The 23380-nt window shown below is 40.5% G+C and overlaps 1 protein-coding gene across 3 annotated transcripts in view; it reads right to left on the reverse strand.

The window, feature by feature from the left end:
* ahctf1 (AT hook containing transcription factor 1) overlaps positions 1–23380 on the reverse strand; it is a 118728-nt gene that overhangs the window by 74349 nt on the left and 20999 nt on the right. For all 3 annotated transcript variants that reach the window (XR_011594987.1, XM_070889214.1, XM_070889213.1), the window contains exons 3-13: positions 19534–19787; positions 17897–18077; positions 16064–16271; positions 15710–15826; positions 14918–15002; positions 12202–12352; positions 11150–11282; positions 6762–6943; positions 3899–3960; positions 2731–2859; positions 17–107 (exon numbers count right to left, since the gene is read on the reverse strand). Coding sequence is in view for 2 of the 3 variants with exons in the window: in XM_070889214.1 (XP_070745315.1) it covers positions 17–107; positions 2731–2859; positions 3899–3960; positions 6762–6943; positions 11150–11282; positions 12202–12352; positions 14918–15002; positions 15710–15826; positions 16064–16271; positions 17897–18077; positions 19534–19787 (1593 nt within the window). In the remaining variant the exon portion in view is untranslated. The remainder of the gene's footprint in view (positions 1–16; positions 108–2730; positions 2860–3898; positions 3961–6761; positions 6944–11149; positions 11283–12201; positions 12353–14917; positions 15003–15709; positions 15827–16063; positions 16272–17896; positions 18078–19533; positions 19788–23380) is intronic.

Genomic DNA, 23380 nt, shown 5'->3' on the forward strand with positions numbered 1-23380 from the left:
GTTTCAGGAGGCTTACCTTCTGATGTCCACTGTTTGATGCACCCAGTTATTAACCCTAAGGAACTAGATTCCACAGCTGCTGACAAAATTGCTTCAAGTTTCTCTTCCTTGAAAAAAAAGTTTAGTGTTATAATTGAATTTGCACTCCAGATACCACCTCATCCCAACTTTAAAGGTCTGTCTCCATAGGAAAGCCCACAGTCCCTATGCAATGAAACAGGACCTCGTGTACAAAGTAACCTGGCACAGTGAGCCTCAAAGCGAATAACGAATCATTTTCCTGATGAGGCGCACACTGGAAATTATATGGTTTTTAAAAGACTCAAATCACTGCAAACACATTAATGTTATAGCCCTCATAAGTGAAACCTATTCAGTGACTTAATTAAATCTTAGAGGCAGTCAGTGAGACAACCACAAAGTAAACTACCATGTGTCAACTTTGCCATCTTTATTTCAATACAGCAAAACCCTGCTTAAGTACAGTGCATGAATTAACTCTTCCTCAAATAAATCAAATTATACCTTATCAAATAGTTGCAACACTCGAGATAATAAATTTAGGTAGAGAACAGTCTGGGCCCAAATTATTCAATCATTCCTGCCTACATTTTCATGCTTTAATCATCTGACAGAATTGACAAAAATAGCTGATTCATGGGCTTGTCGCCCAGCGAAAAGGTCATCAATGATGTATTCACCAACTACTGTGTGCTGCTCAATGCATTTATCTGTTTAGCTCTGAACAGCTCACTTCTGTTTAATATTCTTTGTGAAAAGTATTGTTGAGTCACTGCACTAAAAATTTAACAAACGTGAACTACAGTTTGATAAGTTCAAAGCTAATCAATAAGATCATCATGCATTAAATTATTTCATTTATAAGTCTTGTAAAAGCTTGCCTCAGTTGGCAGCAGGCTCGGCGCTGCCCAGGTTGTTCATGGCATGACAAGTAGATAGTTCTACCATGTCCAGAACTGAAGTCCTGATGCAGTCAGAACTCTTTTGAACATATATGAACTAATGGAAGGCTATACAAGAATTATGGTCATAAGCAACATATTTAGATCCCGTCAAAAATAAATGTTTAAACAGTTTCCTATAAATGTTGTTTAAGGTGCAACCCCAGAGCATTTTTTGTCGTCAATACTTTGTCTCCACCCCTCTGCCAATAAAGTAATGTTCCCTTGTAAAAAGGCTGTGCCTTTTCTCTGCTAGTCTGTGTATTTTATATGGATGGGGAGGAAACCACAAGTTTCAATGCTGTAATTAAAAACTAAAATATTTGATTGCAACCTTCAAGAAAAGCAGTTTATACACAGAGGTTTTGGAGGGGGAAAGAAAGAAAACTTTGGGAGAAAGAACTTCAATTTATATAGTCCTCAAGGTTTACCCAAAGCACCTCAAAGACAATTACTTGACAGCCAATTTGCACACAGCAAAATCCCAAAAACAATTGACATGAATGAACAATCGATCTATTTTAAAAAAAATTCTGTTGATTAAGGCAAGAATTTTGGCTAGGAAACCAGGAGAACGCTCTGCTCTTCTCTGAACAGAATCATTTGCATCCACCTGAACAGGCTAAACTGGGCCTTGGGTTAACAACTCATCCAAAAGATTACTTCAGTACTGCACTGAAGTGTCAACTTAAATTATTTATTCAAGTCTTAGAGTAAAAGTGTAGTCACTGTTGTAATGTAGGAAACACAGCAGCCAATTAGCACACAGCAAGTTCCCACAAACAGCAATGTGATAAATGACCAGATAATCTGTTTTTTAGTAATGTTGATTGAGGGATAAATATTGGCCAGGACACCAGGGATAACTCCCCTGCTTGTCTTCAAAATAGTGCTATGGGATCTTTTCCATCCACCTGAGAGGGTAGACGGGGCCTCGGTTTAACATCTCATCTGAAAGCAGACACCTCCAACGTGCAGTTCTCCCTCAGTACTGCATTGGTGCATCACTCTAGATTTTTGTGCTCAAGTCTCTGGAGTGGGACTTGAACCCATAATCTTCTGACTCAGAGGCGAGAGTGCTACCACCATGGCTGAAGGAGTACTTCCATATCAATAATTAATTCAGAATATTACTGATAAAGTAAATATTGAAGTTCTGTCTGATTATATAGTTAATTATTTCAGAAAACTTAGTTACAAATGAAAAAATGCCAAGTAAAATGAAATGTATAGAAATTCAGGGTAGAAGGTGGATGATGTTCCACAAGAGTTGGAGTGTAAGATTGACAAGATTTGATGGGCCAAATGGCCTTTTCTTCTCCTTCACTGTTTCTTTGTACCCATCATTAGAAGATTGTATGTAATTCCAGGAACTTAAGCACATAAAGCTAGGCTGACACTCCAGTGCAGTGCTGAGGGGGTGCTGCACAGTCAGAGATGCCGTATTTCGGATGAGACATTAAAGCAAGGTGCCGTCTGCCCTCTCAGGTGAACGTAGAAGATCCCATGGCACTATTTAGAAGAGCTGGGGAGTTATCCCCGGTGTCCTGGCCAATATTTAGCCCTTATTTATCAACATAAAAAAAAAACAGATTATCTGGTCATTATCACATTGCTATTTGTGGGAGTTTGCTGTGCGCAAGTTGGCTGCCGTGTTTCCCACATTACAACAGTGACTACACTCCAAAAGTACTTTGTTGGCTGTAAAGCGTTTTGAGATGACCGGTGGTCGTGAAAGGCACTATATAAATTCTCGCTCTCAACTTACTTGTGTGAGGCAAGAAGGCTGTACATCTGCAAGTCTTGGAGAAAGAAGACCAGCCATCAGGCAACGACTATAACCATCAGGTATAGCTTCACTGAGAAAAGGACCAGTTTTCTTCAAATAATTCAATGTCTAGAAAACAAATTAGATATCAGTAGTGTGATGATCAACAGTTCGTCAACAAAGTTCTATCAGGATAGTAAATGTATGATATTAGGATAAAAATTACCATATTAGGCCAATAAAGTACTTTCTTGCAGACTGGGGAGAGCTGATTAAAACAAGTTGAACATATAGCAAAGGCAATCGGTTCAAAGTCTCCAGTTTCTTATAGAAGCTGATAAATTATGGATCATGGGTATGAGTAAATAAATACAGGGCTTTAAAATTTAGTTCTTACAATGTATAATTTCTTTTAGAACTTGCATGGTACCAGAGTTGAAATGCAAGCTTTTTGGGATGTGAGTATTGCTACTGAGTGGCTAGTTAAGGACTACCATATTATATTGAGGGATGTCCAGAATCAGGATTCCACACAGAAAACCTGGTGCCAAACAGCAGTCTGAGCAAATGATACAACAGTGAACTGTAGATTTTTTTTAAAAGGCAAGTGATGACAAGTGGAGTAGAGGAGAAAATAAAGCAAAGATCCAGTTGAATGAATCGTAAAAATGAATGGCAGCATCATGGATACAATGCTAGAATAGTCAGTGCCTCAAACAGGAAGCTGGAGTTCAAATCAATTACACTCAGACCCACAGCACAAATTCATTACTGCATTCCAAATGATTAACTGATTAATTGAAGGCTATTAAAATATTGAAAATATAGCACAGATCAGAAGCAGTGCTTTCAAGGTTACAAGATTCTATAATCTTAAACAGCCACAGCTAAATTGGCAAAAATATATTTATCAATCATAAAAGGATTTAGTTCACAAGGATTGAAGAAACTAGTCTAATATCCAGCTTAAGTAGTGTTGGGTTAGCTTAAATCTGAATTTGACAGGTTTTACTATTTTAAAATACTAACAGGTTATCATTTTCTTTGTAAATTTAACATTACCTCAAATAAATGAAGTGACATTGAACGACAGCTATATTAAATACTATTCTGGCATGAAAGTGGGAGTGCACTGTTGATTTTCACAAAATAAACATTAAATACTCACCTCTTTTTGAAACCCAGAACATGTTATATGCACAAGTCCTGAATTTATCAAACAGGTTGCATCTGTAAAAATAAAAATAAAGTCCATTTAGAGTACAAAAGAAGTTTGTTATTTTTAGTTCAACCATAATGTCTAGTGAGAAGGAAGAACTGAAGAAAATCCTTATTAGTCAGGAAATTGTGTTCAGGAAATTGATGGGATTGAAGGCCGATAAATTCCCAGGGCCTGATAGTCTGCATCCCAGAGTACTTAAGGAAGTTGCCCTAGAAATAGTGGATTCATTGGTGATCATTTTCCAGCAGTCTATCGACTCTGGATTAGTTCCTATGGACTGGAGGGTAGCTAATGTAACACCACTTTTTAAATAAAGGAGGGAGAGAGAAAACGGAATTATAGGCCGGTTAGCCTGACATCGGTGGTGGGGAAAATGTTGGAATCAATTATTAAAGATGAAATAGCAGCACATTTGGAAAGCAGTGACAGGAACGGTCCAAGTCAGCATGGATTTATGAAAGGAAAATCATGCTTGACAAATCTTCTAGAATTTTTTGAGGATGTAATTAATAGAGTGGACAGGGGAGAACCAGTGGATGTGGTGTATTTGGACTTTCAAAAGGTTTTTGATAAGGTCCCACACAAGAGTTTGGTGTGCAAAATTAAAGCTCATGGTATTGAGAGTAATGTATTGACGTGGATAGAGAACTGGTTGTCAGACAGGAAACAGAGAAGCGGGATAAACAGGTCCTTTTCAGAATGGCAGGCAGTGACTAGTGGGGTGTTGCAAGGCTCGTTGCTGGGACCCCAGCTATTTACAATATACATCAATGATTTAGATGAAGGAATTGAGTGTAATAGCTCCAAGTTTGCAGATGACACTAAACTGGGTGGCGGTGTGAGCTGTGAGGAGGATGCTAAGAGGCTGCAGGGTGACTTGGACAGGTTAGGCGAGTGGGCAAATGCATGGCAGATGCAGTATAATGTGGATAAATGTGAGGTTATCCACTTTGGTGGCAAAAACAGGAAGGCAGATTATCTGAATGACGGCAGATGCAACGAGACCTGGGTGTCATGGCACATCAGTCATTGAAAGTGGGCATGCAGGTACAGCAGGCGGTGAAGAAGGCAAATGGCATGTTGGCCTTCATAGCTGGGGGATTTGAGTATAGGAGCAGGGAGGTCTTACTGCAGTTGTACAGGGCCTTGGTGAGGCCTCACCTAGAATATTGTGTTCAGTTTTGGTCTCCTAATCGGAGGAAGGACGTTCTTGCTATTGAGGGAGTGCAGCGAAGGTTCACCAGACTGATTCCCGGGATGGCAGAACTGACATATGAGGAGAGACTGGATCGACTGGGCCTGTATTCACTGGAGTTTAGAAGGATGAGAGGAGATCTCATAGAAATATATAAAATTCTGATGGGACTGGACGGTTAGATGTAGGAAGAATGTTTCCGATGTTGGGGAAGTCCCGAACCAGGGGACATAGTCTAAGGTAAGAGGTAGGCCATTTAGGACTGAGACGAGGAGAAACTTCTTCACTGAGAGTTGTTAACCTATGGAATTCCCTACCGCAGAGAGTTGTTAATGCCAGTTCGTTGGATATATTCAAGAGGGAGTTAGATATGGCCCTTACGGCTAAAGGGATCAAGAGGTATGGAGAGAAAGCAGGAAAGGGGTACTCAGGTGATGATCAGCCATGATCTTATTGAATGGCGGTGCAGGCTCGAAGGGGCGAATGTCCTACTCCTGCACCTATTTTCTATGTTTCTATGCCTTAAAGTCTCAAGTAAAACAAAAAAAATAAACCAGTGTGCATACACTTTCAGCAATTTAAACCATTCAAACAATGCAGATTAATTAAAATCCCACATCATACAATTTTAGTTTGTGCTATTAACATTTTAGCATTCATCATTTCATTCCATAAAATAAAATCTACAAAAGTGATAAATACTGAACACTACTGTTATTACCCGAGTAGACTGAAATATGTGGCAAACAATGCAAAGGCATCAAGAGAAATGAACTAGCTCCCTCAAATTTCCTTGAGCTAATTAAACCACAAAAGTGCATCTCCCCCCGCACCCCCACCCTTTCTGTTGCAAACAACTTGCATTTATATAGTGCTTTTAACATAGTAAAATGTTCCAACTTTCCAGGAGTGTTATCTATTTAATCTGACACTGAGTCACATTAGGAGATAGCTTGGTCAAAGAGGTAGGTTTTAAGGAACATCTTAAAGGATGAGTGAGAATGAGAGGAGAGAGAGAGAGAACACAAGAGGGGGAATTCCAGAGCTCAAGATCTAGGCAGTTGAAGGGCCAGCTTCCAATGGTGGAGAAATACAACACAAATATTACAAATTGGACAGGTTTAAAACCAGTAGCAGTACGCCATAAACAAATGAGGTTCAATGAATAACTTACAAAATACAAAGCTGCAAGTCTATACCTTATATTTCTTATAAATGAAATATGGTTTGATGGGCGAAGATCATTCTAAGTTAACTTTCCCAAGTGGCCATTACACAAGCATGAGCCTGCTTGATCATGAGGGGCCATGAGCAGCTTCCCTACTATTGCCCCAGCTGAGATCAGCTAATTCTGCGAAAAAACCAACATCGAACAAACATTGACCTCTATAGTTTAGTTACTCACTGGATAAACTCAGTGCCCACTACTAGATTAAATGGGTTATATTTTACCTCTGGCCCCAACAAAAATAGCAGCTTTTGGATATAAATCAGAATGTTAATATTGAATTATCACCAGTTTAATTAATTTTTATTCCCACTAACATTTTATCACATGAATGTTACATTCTGCTATAACACTATAAAAGACTTCAGTCACTTGAATACACTCACCAAAATTGTAGGTACTAGGATTAAAAAACTGCTCTGGTGGGGGATAAGAAGGAGGAACTCCACGGCTAAGGCTTCTTTCGTGTACCAAGACATCCAGCAGATAATATGGAAAGGTCATGCCTACTACAGCATCGAGGGACCACAATGCAAAGTAGGGGCAGTTATGAAGCTGCTCTCCTACTCTGTAAATAAGAAATCATGGAATTAAATCATAAAATTATAACTAGTGCCAAATTTCTTTCTACACTTTAAAGTAGAGGTGCAGGCAGAATACAGATACATCACTCGAATTGTTCCATCATGGCCCGTACAAAAACTATACATTGCTGAGTAAGTAACTCAGGAACTAAACTGTTAATCATCTGGAAGCTAGATGGTTTACCATAATAAATAGATCTTGACCTTCTGAAGTTTAACATTTTCAATTTGTTGGATCAGAATTTTGAGCATGCATATCTCATTTTGCTATAGAGCAGCTTTACAATTACACTTCTCAGAAATATAGTTTAGTCTTTGAAACTAAAATATATTACAATGTAGTCCAAAGTCAGTTTATTATACTTGTGCATGCGACAAGCTTCAATATTAATTGAGGATTTCCTCAGCTAGCCTGGGGTATTTTCCCTGTTCACCTACTCCAAGCCAACTCGTTTAAGCTCTTACTGGGTTACAGTCCAGACAATCTGAGTCAATTAGATGCCACACTGCCTTGAAAGTTGCATCATCACTGCCTTTTCTGTGAGATCACAATAGGAGAGTGACCTTTCGTAGAACGGAGTGACTGCTGTCAACGACCGGAAGCTGCACAGAAGCGTGCTTCTGTGCATTAATCTGGAACCAGAAGTTGTTTTATCCCCTCAAAAGCCCGTTCCCTCCCGGCATTTTTCCCGCAGAGGCCGCTCCCTCCTGGCACTTTTCCCGCAGAGCCCGTTCCATCCCGGCATTTTAAAAAACATTTAACGAGCCCGCCCCTGTGACGAACCTGAAGCGCGTATGTACAGAACACTTCTGGTTCATAAGAACATAAGAATTAGGAGCCGGAGTAGACCATTCGGCCCCTCGAGCCTGCTCCACCATTTAATAAGATCATGGCTGATGTTTGATCAACTCCACTTTCCCCATATCCCTTCGATTCCCTTAATATTCAAAAATCTATCGATCTCTGTCTTAATATACTCAAAGACTGAGCCTCCACAGCCCTCTGGGGTAAAGATTTCTAAAGATTCACCACCCTGTGTGTCAAGAGGTTTCTCCTCATCTCAGTCCTAAATGGCCAACCCCTTATTCTGAGACTGTGACCCCTGGTTCTAGACTCCCCAGCCAGGGGAAACATCCTCTCTGCATCTACCCTGTCAAGCCCTGTAAGAATTTTGTATGTTTTAATGAGATCACTCATTCTTCTAAACTCTAAAGAATATAGGCCGAGTCTACTCAGTCTCTCCTTATAGGACAATTCCCCAATCCCAGGAATCAGTCTGGTGAACCTTTGTTGCATTCCCTCTATGGCAAGCATATCCTTCCCCAGGCAAGGAGACCAAAACTGCACACAACATTCCAGGTACAGTCCCACCAGTGCTCCACATAATTGCAATAAGATATCTCTACTCCCATGCTCAAATCCTCCTGCAATGAACATACCATTCACCCTCCTAATTGCTTGCTGTACTTGCATGCCAACCCTCAGTGATTCGTGCACAAGGACACCCAGGTCCCTCTGAACACCAACATCCCCCAATCTCTCACCATTCAAAAAACACTTTTTCTATTTTTCCCACCAAAGTGGACAACTTCACACCTCTCCACACACCATGTTCCTGCACATTCACTCAGTCTGTCTGCATCCCCCCACAACTCACATTCCCACCCCGCAAACTTAGTAGCAGTCGCGTCCTTTGTGGAAAGGTTTGATGTTTCCAACTTTTCTACTCTCAAACGGAGGGATATCAATTCTAGGAAATGGAGCACTCCTTCCCTCAAGATGCTCGCTATTGAACAAACAGACAGATGCACAAGAGCTACCTCTCCTCTTAGACCCAGTATCAGACTATCACCCGCTCCAGGCCAAATCCTCATATCCTCCGAATTAGCCTGTCAATTCCCATCTGCCCCCACGAGGTTATGACTAACATCACAGCGAAGAGAAACAGCAAAACACTTCCATCTCAATATTTTACCTGTATTCCTGGAGATTAAAAGCCAGCATTACCCAATCCCTATATCCAACGTACAGATCAACAAACTTAGCAGAGACAAGAGATCAAACTTATGGTGTCATTTTTTTTGTATACCTCAGTACCACATTGTGCAGTACATTTAACCACCAAGCCAACAGGCCACTCCATTTAATGAAATCTCAATCAAAATCACAACTGTCTTGACTAAGAATTCCACAAAATTAATTTCCACCATCTGGTTAAGCCATTACAGGATGTAGCAACCTGAATAATAATTTTTGGCAAATAAACCTGCTGCACCATACATGCTCCCATTCAGAACACTGCTCACAATGCCACCCTAACATTTCTGCTTCAGAATTACCACCCACTGAGTCTAGTGCAAGTGCAAAATGTAGTTTAGTTTGAGGTCACCTGCAAATCGGACTAGCTTGAACAGAGTATCCGAATGCAAGTTGTTGATGCAAATGAGAAATAGTGGCCGCATCAATACTGATCCTTGGGCTCTTCCCTCTTGCCAAAATAACTCAAATAAGTACACAATGTTTTGCACCCATCAGCCAGTTTCTTATTCATTTATCCCAAATCCTCATTGTTTTAACCTTAGCTAGAGCCTTTTGTTCAAAACTTTTCACAGTCCAATTAGGATGTTGCTTCCTCAAAAAAAAATAAAGGTTGGTCAGACAGAATCTTCCCTTTCTAAATCCATCTGGATAGGATTGTGTACTATACAGGTAAACCTCAAGTTTACTCCTGGCATGCTATTCCATTATTTTAGCCAGTACTAAAATGGATCTGCAGTCTGCTTCATTGCCCCTTTTGAAAACCTTACATGTTTTCAACTGATGGCCTCCCAATGTTCAACTCTCCAATAAGGAGGGTGGCCATAATGTGAACCTCACAAATCTCCTCCTTTGTTTCTCTTAGGATATTCAAGGATTAATACCATCACTCGCCAATGATCTATTTATTTTGAGCACTTTAAGAACAGAAGAAATAGGAGCAGGAGTAGGCCATATGGCTCCTCGAGCCTGCTCCGTCATTTAATACGATCATGGCTGATCCGATCATGGACTCAGGTCCACTTCCCTGCTCGCTCCCCATAACACCTTATCATTTAAGAAACTGTCAATTCTGTCTTCAATTTATTCAATGTCCCCAGATTTACAATCCTCAGAGAAGAAATTTCTCATCTGTTTTAAATGGGCGGCCCCTTATTCTAAGATCATGCCCTCTAGTTCTAGTCTCCCCTATCAGTGGAAACATCCTCTCTGCATCCACCTTGTCAAGCCCCCTCATAATCTTATACATTTCGTTAAAATCACCTCTCATTCTTCTGAATTCCATTGAGGCCCAACCTACTCAACCTTTCCTCATAAGTCAACCTCCTCATCTCTGGAATCAACCTAGTGAACCTTCTCTGAAATGCCTCCAAAGCAAGTATATCCTTTCGTAGATATGGAAACCAAAACTGCACGCAGTATTCCAGGCATGGCCTAACCAATACCCTGTACAACTGTAGCAAGACTTCCCTGCTTTTATGCTCCACCCCCTTTGCAATAAAGGCCAAGATTCCATTGGCCTTCCTGATCACTTGCTGTACCTGCATACTATCCTTTTGTGTTTAATGCACAAGTACCCGTAGGTCTCGCTGTACTGCAGCACTTGGCAATCTTTCTCCATTTAAATAATAACTTGCTCTTTGATTTTTTTCTGCCAAAGTGTATGACCTCACACTTTCCAATATTATACTCCATCTGCCAAATTTTTGCCTACTCACTATGTCCTTTTGCAGGTTTTTTGTGTCCTCCTCACACATTGTTTTTCCTCCCATCTTTGTATCGTCAGCAAAATTGGCTACGTTACACTCGGCTCCTTCTTCCAAGTCATTAATATAGATTGTAAATAGTTGAGGTCTCAGCACTGATCCCTGCTGCACCCCACTAGTTACCGATTGCCAACCAGAGAATGAGCCATTTATCACGACGCTCTGCTTTCTGTTAGTTAGCCAATCCTCTATCCGTGCTAATATATTAGCCCCAACCCTTTTATCTTGTGTAGTTACCTTTTATGTGGCACTTATATTTAAGCTCTAGTACTTCCATCTATGACTGTTTTCATTAACACTGAATGCTTTATGGCTGTTCAATAATGTTAGTATTATCAAAAAATAGTTATGAAAAGAAAATAATGAGCAAAATTCAGATCGCTTACCTTAGTGAGTCAGGCATCTGTGCATGATACCATCGATTGATATCAAAAATACCCAGGTAGGTAGAGGGCTTGCGTTGCCCATATGTATTCACCTGCCAACTGAAAATAGACACACTGGTGTCTGGCGAGGTGGCTGTAAGCAAAAAGATCTCACTAAGCTTCTTGAAAACACTTCAGTACAAAACAAAAGCACAGTAAAATCAATTATTAAATTTATTCAATTATTTTTGCTCTTTACACAGTGAAACAGGTTTCAAAACAAGGGCAACTTTAAGAAAACAGTTTTGATTGTGGTCACTGCTGGATGCAGAGATTGAGAGATTGCACTGGAATACAAGCCAGGTGTTCCCACTGCCTATGAATACTCCAGAAACCCTAGTTCAGCAAGTGATGATTAATCTGATCTTTAAGTCATGCATATAAGGAATAGAGCATCAAACAGTGCAAGCTTGTGCCTAGAACTTTGTATCCTCTGAAGTCGCAAACCTGCTGGGAAGATGAAGAGTCCCCAACAGATACTTAAAAAAAACCAAGCAGGAATATGGTCAGTGTTCCACAAGGGAAGTTTAGACCACCTCCGATTTCTCTGTGACCCTCCTGGAACCCTGTTGTCAACACTTACTTCAGTGCCAGTGGGTGGCCATCGGGCACCAGACTTTGTTTCATGTGTGAAGTTGACTTTCAGCATGTTAATGAGGCCCAAAAGTTTAATAGCCTGGGTCTGATTTCTGTAGCAATGGGCGAGTTTCCAAATCACCTCACCGTGCTCTGCTTTTCCCCACCAGAGTTAAAATCAGGCTATATTTTGTAACATGCAATCATAAGTGACAAAGCTACATGTGTTTTAAGAACAGAAAATTTAACACAGATTGGGAAATTCCACATCATTTCTCAATTAAGTGAATGTTGAGCACCTGAATCTTCCAATCTTTCCCAATGGCAGGCAGTGATGGACACTTCTGGATGCAAGCAGTAACACTCCCCCCTTTGGCCTTCAAAAAGGATCAAAATAGAACTTTGTCTTGACTATGTAAATAATACTTTAAACTCACCCTCAGTCACACTTTCTTCTCTATCAGCATGATTCCGAAATTTCTCTATAGTCTGGCAGCCCAGCAGTCGAGCATTGGTACTCCGAGTCCTTGAAGAAAATACTTCATAGGTAAGATCTTGGGTATAACGCTCTTCACAATATTCCAAGCCCTTCAAAACAACAGAAAGACCATTTAGAAACTGAATACAAATGGTAACCCAGCTTTTCTTCTTCCGCTCCCTTAAACACACCACTAATCTCTATGGCATGTGCATGAAGAACAGATTTCCAAACCATGTCTCCAGAACCTAGAGCTCTGCAAGATCAGACTTTTGCTATTTGCTGACTTAACATATTTCTGTTGTTCTATTTTATATTATAGACATATCTACAGATAATCTTTATGTCTATATCTAATCCTGGTTTGAGAAGCATGGACTTGAAGAAAGCAATGGCACTGGAAACCCACAAGACTCCCTCCTCCATATGTGAAGAGAAAAAGATTAGTGAAGACAAATTTAGGTGCCTTGCAGTAAGAATCAGGTGAATTTATAATGGGGAACAAAGAAATGGCAGATCAATTGAACAAATACTTTGGTTCTGTCTTCACTAAGGAAGACACAAATAACCTTCCGAAAATACTAGGGGACCAAGGGTCTAGCGAGAAGGAACTGAAGAAAATCCTTATTAGTCAAGAAATTGTGTTAAGGAAATTGATGGGATTGAAGGCCGATAAATCCCTAGGGCCTGATAGGATGCATCCCAGAGTACTTAAGAAAGTGGCCCTAGAAATAGTGGATGCATTGGTGATCATTTTCCAACATTCTATAGACTCTGTCAGTTCCTATGGATTGGAGGGTAGCTGATGTAACCCCACTTTTTAAAAAAAGGAGGGAAAGAGAAAACAGGTAATTATAGACCAGTTAGCCAGACATCGGTAGTGGGGAAAATGTTGGAATCAATTATTAAAGTATAATAGCAGCGCATTTGGAAAGCAGTGACAGGATCGGTCCAAGTCAGCATGGATTTATGAAAGAGAAATCATGCTTGACAAATCTTCTAGAACTTTTTGAGGATGTAACTCGTAGAGTGGACAAGGGAGAACCAGTGGATGTGGTGTATTTGGACTTTCAAAAGGCTTTTGACAAGGTCCCACACAAGAGATTAGTGTGCAAAATTAATGGTATTAATAGTGGTATTGGGAGTAATGTATTGACGTGGATAGAGAACTGGTTGGCAGACTGGAAGCAAAGAGTAGGAATAAACAGGTCCTTTTCAGAATGGCAAGGTTCAGTGCTGGGACCCCAGCTATTTACAATATAGATTAATGATTTAGATAAAGGAATTGAATGTAATATCTCCAATTTTGCAGATGACACTAAGTTGGGTGGCAGTGTAAGCTGTGAGGAGGATGACAAGAGGCTGCAGGGTGACTTGGACAGGTTAGGTGAGTGGGCAAATGCATGGCAGATGCAGTATAATGTGGATAAATGTGAGGTTATCCACTTTGCTGGCAAAAACACGAAGGCAGAATATTATCTGAATGGTGACAGATTAGGAAAAGGGCAGGTGCAACGAGACCTGGGTGTCATGATACATCAGTCATTGAAAGGTGGCATGCAGGTACAGCAAGCGGTGAAGGCGGCAAATGGCATGTTGGCCTTCATAGCGAGAGGATTTGAGTATAGGAGCAGGGAAGCCTTACTGTAGTTGTACAGAGCCTTGGTGAAGCCACATCTTGAATATTGTGTACAGTTTTGGTCTCCTAATCTGAGGAAGGACATTCTTGCTATTGAGGGAGTGCAGCGAAGGTTCACCAGACTGATTCCCGAAATGGCAGGACTGACATATGAAGAAAGACTGGATCGACTAGGCTTATATTCACTGGAATTTAGAAGAATGAGAGGGGATCTCATAGAAACGTTTAAAATTCTGATGGGTTTTATTCAGGTTAGATGCAGGAAGAATGTTCCCGATGCTGGGGAAGTCCAGAACCAAGGGTCACAGTCTAAGGATAAGAGGTAAGTCATTTAGGACCGAGACGAGGAGAAACTTCTTCACTCAGAGAATTGAGAACCTGTGGAATTCTCTACCACAGAAAGTTGTTGAGGCCAGTTCCTTAGATATATTCAAAAAGGGAGTTAGATGTGGCCCTTATGAGTAAAGGGATCAAGGGGTATGGAGAGAAAGCAGGAAAGGGGTACTAAAGTTGCATGATCAGCCATGATCATATTGAATGGTGGTGCAGGCTCGAAGGGCCGAATGGCCTACTCCTGCACCTATTTTCTATGTTTCTATGATCACCGTCAACAGCTTCACATTATCCATAACGTTTTTCATTCTCCTCTTCCTTACATTTCCTCCCCCTTCACAAGGGCAAAGCTAGTCCGCAAGTCTATAAATCAGGTACAAGTGTGAATATACTTTGCATTCGCAACAGAGGTATGACAGATGCACCAGATGTGAAGCTGTATAGATTGCCAGGAATTATGCATCATATCAGAGGATCCATTCATTAACAAGACAACACAGCAATCACCAATTGGATTAGACTTTTAAAAAAAATTCTTAAAATTGCAAATACTTTTCAAAAACATTAGCACCCAAATCTTTTATCATTAATCTCCTTCCCATTTTGATTCAGAAACTGCCATTCGCTCAAATTAACTTGGGTTACTTTGTGTGTATGTATCAAAACATATGGTTCCATAGGAGAAAAAAAAAATGATCTGTACCTCATAGAGGATTTGTCCTGACGTCAAACACTTCCGGTCACCAAATGCCAACTGGAGCAGGTGCAGACTTACCACGTCCCCTTCGCTATAAACAAAAACAAACAAGTAGCAGACTATAACTGTACACATTACTATCCCTTTCAATGTTTCTTGACCACAAAAACTATCCCAGCACTGTGCAGACATGGATTTCAACTACACATTTATAGTGTAGGTTAAAATAGTGGAATATAAAATGGATCAACAAAAACTAAAGATGAATTTTATTCTGGAATATAAAATGCTGGAAGAATTGGGTGGTGCAGTGGATTAGACGCCAACCTTTTGCTTCCAAGATTAATTCTATGCCGAATTCGTACGCGCGCTAATGAGATAAAAATCTACTGTTTACTGTTGTAATAGTCCTTTGTGATAAAGTTTGGGTACCCTCGATCTCATTCCCACAGCAGAAAATTTCCCCATATTCAGGACTAACTGAATTCTCCAGAATGCCACAGAATGACTACTGTAGAAAATGGTCTGCGAAGCAATAGTGGTTGCTCTCCTGCGGTTGAGGCAGAGATGCATTGTTACAGCAAAGTAGTACGAGCTTTACGCTGCACCTAACTGCGCTATACCGAACTTTGGAGTGATTAACCCAGACATTTGAAGCCCAAAATATAAACTGTGCCATGCTCAGCATCAATCGCTTTGATGAGCACTAAATTTACACTAAACATGAAATGCTCTCTTCATAGCCATATTGCACATTTTATTTTATATTATTTTTCACAATTATGGGCATACACTCACCCGTCCTGAGCAGACTGTACAGCCCAAAGATAACAGCAGTTTCGAGGGTCGTTCTCAGGTTCCTGAAAGGTGAATGCATAGACAGGCACCTTCCCTCCTTCCAACTGCGAGTAGTATCTGCACCAAGGAAAAGGTTTCCATCAAATCAACTATTTCACATAAGTCCACTAGAATGTGGCATCTGTTGTTACTATAATGTCGACTCTCTGCTTCAAAATAACTCAGTCTTACTTATACTAGTCAGTGAAATTGAATGTCAAATGTGAATTATATTAAAGAGACCTAGAAAACTTCAGATAGGTTAATGAGACAATCCTGCACCATGAGCAAACAAAATCTCAACTTATTACTTACTCCTTTTTCAAAGTCTTCAGGTTCCAGAGTTGAACGTAACCATTAGCAAAGCCAACTACCAGCTGGTTTGTTCTGGGGACATAGCTCATTGCAGTGGCTGCTATCGCTGATGGACTCTGCAACTGGAAGCAAAGGTGCCGTCCTTCCCTCATCACAGTTTCCCTCATACGAGGGATTTCCGCAGGGGATCTATTGACCACTTCGAGATCTGAAAAGAGATTAGTTAGAACACATCAAGTGAAAATAAAGTCAATGTTTTAACACAGCAGAACCTAATTGAAAGGCCTGGGTGGATGATCAGCTAAAAAACACACAGAAACCTACAGTCAGCATTTTATAACAATGGGTATTCCTATAGTAATATTTTCAAATTTGAAAAGCATTTTTACTTGTAGAACTCAAACAAATACCTGCAATTGCAATGAAGATCAGCAAGAGGACAGAACAGTTCTGCTTTGCACTGCTCTTGGAGAACCTCAGGACAGTACCAGGGCTTGCCTGCCCACAGGGTTTATGCTGGTCATGCACAAATTAATGCAAGGGCCTATGGGGCCAGTGTTGAGGGGTCCACCGCCAGGGGGAAGAAAGAACATGAGACCCCACCTAGTACTCCACCGTCCTTAATCCTCCCCCATCTTCCTACTACCCATCCAGCAACAGCAGTAGCAGAAGCAGCCCAAGCACAAGAGACAAGAGCTTTAAAAAAAAATACCCATTGAGAGAACCACGCAAGTGGAGATCATAGGAAACCTGGAATCCAGCATTCAACTGCAACTGACAAAGCATCTCCCTCTGGCACTTTTTCCACCAGTCATCACCATCATGGTGGAGGAGAAGCAAGGCTAAGATAATAATTGATACCTGACAAGACATGTTATATTGTATCCATGCTTAGAGGCATCTTTACAAAGAAGCCGGCAACCCCGGGGACTGGAAACATGAAAGGCTCGCACGGGCTGCGTGAGCCACCGTGCTGGGAACAGTGGACTTTGCTTTGAGATTGGAGTGGGGGTAACATTTTGACTCATCCAGGACCAGATGTCGCACAAGCAGTCTGACATCACAGAGGTAATGGAGGGGTCAAAAGAACTGGTGCTGAGGTAGAGAATAGTGCTGTCAGCGTACATGTGGAGCCAGACATGTATTTTCGGAAGATGTTGCCAAGGGGCAGCATGTAAATGGGAAATAGGGCAGAGCCTAAGGTGGATTCCTGGGGTCTCCAGAGCCAAATGTGCAGGAGCAGGAAGAGAAACCATTTCAAAAGATTCTCTGTTCACCACTGGATAGGTAAAATAACATACTAAATCAAATTGTAGCTCCCCAGATAATTATATTGGTTCAAGTCCAATCTAACCCAAAGTTAAATTGCACTGAGCAGCAGAGGAGAAGCAAAGTAATATTAAAGGGCAGAATATTTATTCCTGGGAAGGAGTGGAGAATATCTTGGGTGTTTCAGTTCAAGAACATTTGCTCCCTGCAGGTCAATTTCATCACTACCTACAAGTATAGTAAAGCCCATACGGCAAGAGTTCTTCACTGGGGGTGGTGGAAAAAGAGTGACAGGAATGTGTTAAACTTGGAAATTTTTGTTTGGAAATGAAAAAGAAAATCAGTAATTGTGTAATGGATATAATATTTTGGTGAATCTTTGCGTACCATGGTGGCAATGGCAAAGTAAAAGGACCAGTGGTGAGGAAAGTGTCAACCATGCATCAGGCCTCCACTGCCAACCAGTAATAATTGGGTCGCAAATTTCACTTTAAAATTCAGAGTGCAGAGGAAGACGAGCATCATTACTTCTATTCTCAGGCACAGTTGTGCAGTTCAATTTACCTGCTGGTTCCTGCTCACTTTGACTGCACGAGAAGTCATCCAAGCACAGATCAATGAGCAGAACATGTCCGGTGTCAGTTACAACAGCTACTATGCCAAAAAACCACCGCAGACTCTGGTTCAAGCGCTGTGTGCTGGCAGTGGCACCCCCGTGGTTAACTATTGGTTCAATGGCGGTCACCTGAGTTTTTAAAAAAAACACCGAATTATGCACAATTTTCTTTTAAAATACATAACATATCTGAAATCATACATCAAAATATTAAATAAAAACCATAAATAAACTTAAGCTGATAGCGTTACTAGCTGCTATTTTTAATGTAGTGTCTCAACATCATGTACCTTGATGTTGAAACACTACGTTAAATGTTCATTTTCAGCTGTTTCTCATTTGGTTCTTAAGTTAAGGGAGGCAGTAAGAAAGGTATTGTTCCAGGTAGCAAGTGAGAAGAGTTCCTCCCTCCACAATCCAGATGGTACTCGACAGCTGATCTACAAAGTGCCGCAACATAAAAATCAGTAATATTCACCTACCTTGCACAGAAAGAACCACACATTTAAACTAAATTACTTTAAAATCAGGGATAAAACAAAATAAAGCTACAAAAAACATTATTTTACAAGCTGAAGAATCCAGCATGCACCAGAGATCTAACTGATCCAAATCATGTGCGCAATATCACTAAGTAGTTTGATGCTGGTTATTGACAATATGTCTTTCCTGCACCATGTATAAAAGGTACCTTTTCCAGTAATGACCAAGTTATTTTCTTGGAAACAACACCATGTATGAACAGGAGGAACTGAATTCCAATAAGGTACAGAACGGGACTGAGTCAGGGTACAAAATGTTACATTGGAAGATTAAAAGATTTTCCTTCCAAAAGATAGATACTTTCTTACCCGCATGCTATTATGATCCTGACTAATGTCAAGATGGAACTTTTCAACAAGATAAAAACATATCCACCAGAAATACATAATACTCTTTAGTAGAAAGGCACAAACATTATGCATTATTTCAAATGGCATCTTAAAAATGAACATCGAAGTTGACCAGAAATTAAGTTTGAACAACCCTCAATTCCGGACTAGATGCTGGCAGCATTGGACACTTCACAAATTATGTGGAATATGAACTGGTTTTATTAATCTTACTTAAAAAGTAAAAGGACAAGGTAAATCTAGCATCCAAGTGCTGAAATTCTTCCACTTTCCAAGCAAAGACAGGTGTTTGGAAAGGAGGAACAACATGTTTGTAAAAAGTAGAAATTCAGACCATTTTGGAAAGGAACAAAACATGTAATAGTCCTGTCCCAGGTGGAATACAGTTGGTTGAAGGTTAAATAGAAAACAAAGGCATTTTCACATTTCCTTGCAGTCTTGTGAAAGGATGGAAATAACTCTTGCTTGGCGTCCAGAGAGCTGAGAATGTGAAAACTGATATGACAAATTTCAAACACACCCTTCTGGAAAAACAAATACAGATTAATAAATGCACATTTTCTTTTTCTTAACTGCAAATAGCATAAGCATTCTTAAAATATGTTAAAGACTCAAATTAAGCGCTTGACTGATCAATGCAAGTAGTTTGTAAAGGGAGAGGGGGTGGCAGTAAAAGGATTACAAAAATGTACCTTTCCAGGGAGGAACACTGCTTTAACCACTCTGGATACTGCGAGGTCATAAAGGCAGAGGATGCTACCTTCAGATTCTTTCAATCCTATCAACAATCCAGTCCTTTTCAGCCAGCAAAATTCTTTTACAGCAAGAATAGTGGGGGGCTGTTCTCCAATTCCACGGAACCGATAGGCAGACAGTCGTTCACCTGTGACTGAGTTAAGTAACTCCAAATGAGCACCACAAGCTAGCCAGGACAATCCATTTCTCCCTGAAAGAGAAACACAACTACTTAGCTGCTGGTAAAATATGAATTTTCCTCAACACTTTATTTAGGTTTTTAAGATCCAAAAAACAGATTTTCTCATGTCCTTTAGGGAAGGAAACCTGCTAACCTTACCAGATCTGGCCCTATATGTGACTCCAGGCTCACACCAACATGCTTGACTTTTAACTGCCCTCTGAAATGGACCAACAAGCCACTCAGTTTTTATCAAAATTGTTATGAAGATAAAAAAAACACCACATTCTCAGGGCAACTAGGGATGAGCAATATATGTCAACTTTGCTAATGACACCCCAACTCCCAAGAATGATTTTTGTTTAAAAAGCATTAAGCAAGGGGGTGGCCTGGGCTGCAGTGTGAAAGTGGAGAATATCCACTGAAAGAATTTGGGAAGAAGTTTGTAAGAGATCGCCTCAGAAATAGTGTTACCTGCTGTAGGTAGATAATAAATAGCTTTATTCCCCTCACATATCGGTAACAATTCAATCATTGCATATTCTCTGGGAGGTGCAGCTCTTTACTTTTACTGTCCATCTAGTTAGGGTACGAGAAATATATAAACCGAAAAGATGAAACTTAACTTCTTTACCAAATAACCACAACAGCAGTCAGTGTTGACTCAAAGTTTCTGCTCAAATAAACATGCTTAAATTGATGATTTCATCAGAACCTTCCTCCCAATCTGAACAATGCCCTTCCAGAATTTCTGTTGATTATATTTCTATCAGATTTTGTTTTGGTTCTGAGGTAAACATAAAAAAAAGCTGCTGTAACCATTCAGGATATGTTACAAAACAAAGCCTTAGCAGTGCCATATTGCAAAGCGACAACTTTTATTTGTCACACTTGAAACGTGCTGTATTTGTTAACTAAACAACCATTTGAATATAATAACCTACATTATTTTTTTTCTCCCATGAAAGTCATCTCAGCAAGAGAAAGGCTGACAAATGCCTGGCAGATATTTTCATAGCACCAGTGAAACAGACTTGGCTATTCTCTCAAATAAATACTTTGAGAACGTTGTACAGTACATAGATCTGATAAGTTGGCTCAGTAGCTACAATGGTAGCGTTCAACTCCTAACTTGCGCCCTTGTTGTACAATCTTTTGCTGCACTTATACTCAGTGGCACAAAACTGGCAAAAAAGTAAATCCCAAACAGCTGTAATGCATTCACTAAATCCCCCCACACCCTCAAGCCGACAACATGATGCCTTTAAAACAACAGCTGGAGCAGAAAACTGGCTGCAATTCATCACATATTATAGTGCCACAATACACACTCTAGTCCCTTATGCCAAAAGCTTCTTGCCAGCACAGATAACATGCAGTTCAGAGTTGAAGCCACATGAAATGTGCAAAAAAGAGACACACTGATTTCATCAATGCAGAGTTGATGCAAGGCATACATACACAATTATATCTTGAGACATCGCTAACTGATGAATCCTGGATGTGAATCAGGTCCCATTACTCCTTGGCATAGTATACTCTTAACACCACAGGTCATACGAGGAAGGTGGCTCCAATCCCATTAGACCTAACACAAATTTTTAAACTGGGGTCCAAGAAGAATCTATATGCTAGATCAAACCAAATTGGAGCACAGATTAAGATCAGACCTTCACCACACCCGCCTCTCACAGAAAAGTTTGAATACCACTGATCTAATAGTAGAGCACTGGACAACCATCTACAAGACCAGGCAGTAATCCTGACCTCTACGGGACAGTATTATATCCCACGTGAACCACTACAAGAGTATAGCTTGCCATTTCAGTGCAAGTAAACTGGTGGTATTGCTTCTTTGGAGCCAGAGTAACTACAGAAGTCAGCAACTAGGACCATACCATTCGCCTGAATGAAGGAGGAAGCAATAGGATTCTGGAATGAATTTGCATGCTCTTTAGAAAAGCGTACAATACAACACAGCTGTATGTATTGGCAGCAACTTTCTCAGAACTGTTGTTTTAAAAAAGTAAACTTCTTAAAAGGCAGTCTAGGAACAATACACATTGCAGTACACATGTTGCATCTGAATATTCAGTCATATATTGGCTACCAGATTCCCAGCGAAAATATCAAATCTCAGCAGTGCATGAGGTAAAATATGTATAACTGACAACTCCCCCTCTACGAACATAGCTTTTAAATTCTGAACTCACACTGTACAGCTACAGTGCTGATAGACAATGCAGACAATAAACAGAACAATTACCCCAAATTTAAAATCTCCTACTGAATGCCCCCATTAAAACTGATTAACTTAGTTGAATTATCAGTAGAGATACAGTCAATGATTCAGAATCATTTAGCAATTCAACCATGTATGACAACTTAGTTCCTGCATAAGAGGCGGGGGGGGGGGGGGGGGGGAGGTGGAGGGGGCAAGAAAACCTGCTCACAAGAACATCTCATTAAGGAGGCCACACATATTGGCTATCATCAACTCATTCTTCCTCCCCATCACAAAATCCAGTGGGGAAGTGTCTGCTCAAAGCTTTTTTGCAGCAACATGCAGAACTGTACGAAGTAAAATTCCAGATGCAAAGCAGCAACCCAGTATTGTGTGACAGCTCACATCAGAACTCCACCTCCAGCAGACAAGCATCATCGTTCATCATCATAGGCAGTTCTTCGAATCGAGGATGACTTGCTTCCACGTCAAAAAGTTCACAGGTGTTTCAATGAAGGACCTAATATTCCAGGTCCCAAACAAAATCTTGAAGGGTGGAAGATGCCTGTGCGAGGATTGTTTTAACATGTGGTGACCGTTGCACACCAGCTTGACAGAGTTCGGTCTTGGTCCAGTTGCAAGGATTAACCAAGACGACTGGAGACCAGCTCTGCTGCACGGATCTAGTGCGCACACGTATCGCAGTGTGGACGGGCCCGTGCTGCCCCTGGGCTCTCGCCTCTTCTGGCCCCGAACTCACACCTCTCCTGGGCCCCGATCACGTCCCTCGACAATCTCTCGCCGCTTCTTTGCCCTGACCTCGCCGCTCCTGCTGTATCTGCCCACACTCCCATCACCGACCTGGATCTTGGTGATGTTCCTTAGACTTATTGTATTGATACCAGCGAGCAATATCAATGTGTCTTTTTGGTACAAAAATGGACAAATTTGTAAAATATCCAAATATTGATGAAATTCCAGGTGATGGAAACAGAATGTTTAACTTGATCACTATATTGACATAATCACACTTAAGGCAATATGCTAGCATCCTTAATTCATCTCTTTTCTCCCCCCATCAATGTTTTACACTAGTGTATAGCTCAAAATGCTCTCTGCAGACATAACTTTAACTTGCATGGACATAATCTATAATTGTACCCTTAGATGTTCTTCATTGTTCAAGTGGACACAGTGCGAAAATTTCACACACCCCTTCTGCTTAAATTCTAGTTATAAAACTGTGGAAATCTGTGCACCTTAATTATAATTATTGCCTGGCATGGAACAATTATGCATCAAGAGCTAATTTCTATAATTATACCTTAAGGACACAATAAAAACAGTGCATAAGTGCCAGTTCTTATCGCATGCTTGACCAAAATGCTCATCTCATAAT

The sequence above is a fragment of the Pristiophorus japonicus genome, chromosome 9 (assembly GCF_044704955.1).
Source record: "Pristiophorus japonicus isolate sPriJap1 chromosome 9, sPriJap1.hap1, whole genome shotgun sequence".
Lineage (NCBI taxonomy): Eukaryota > Metazoa > Chordata > Chondrichthyes > Pristiophoridae > Pristiophorus > Pristiophorus japonicus.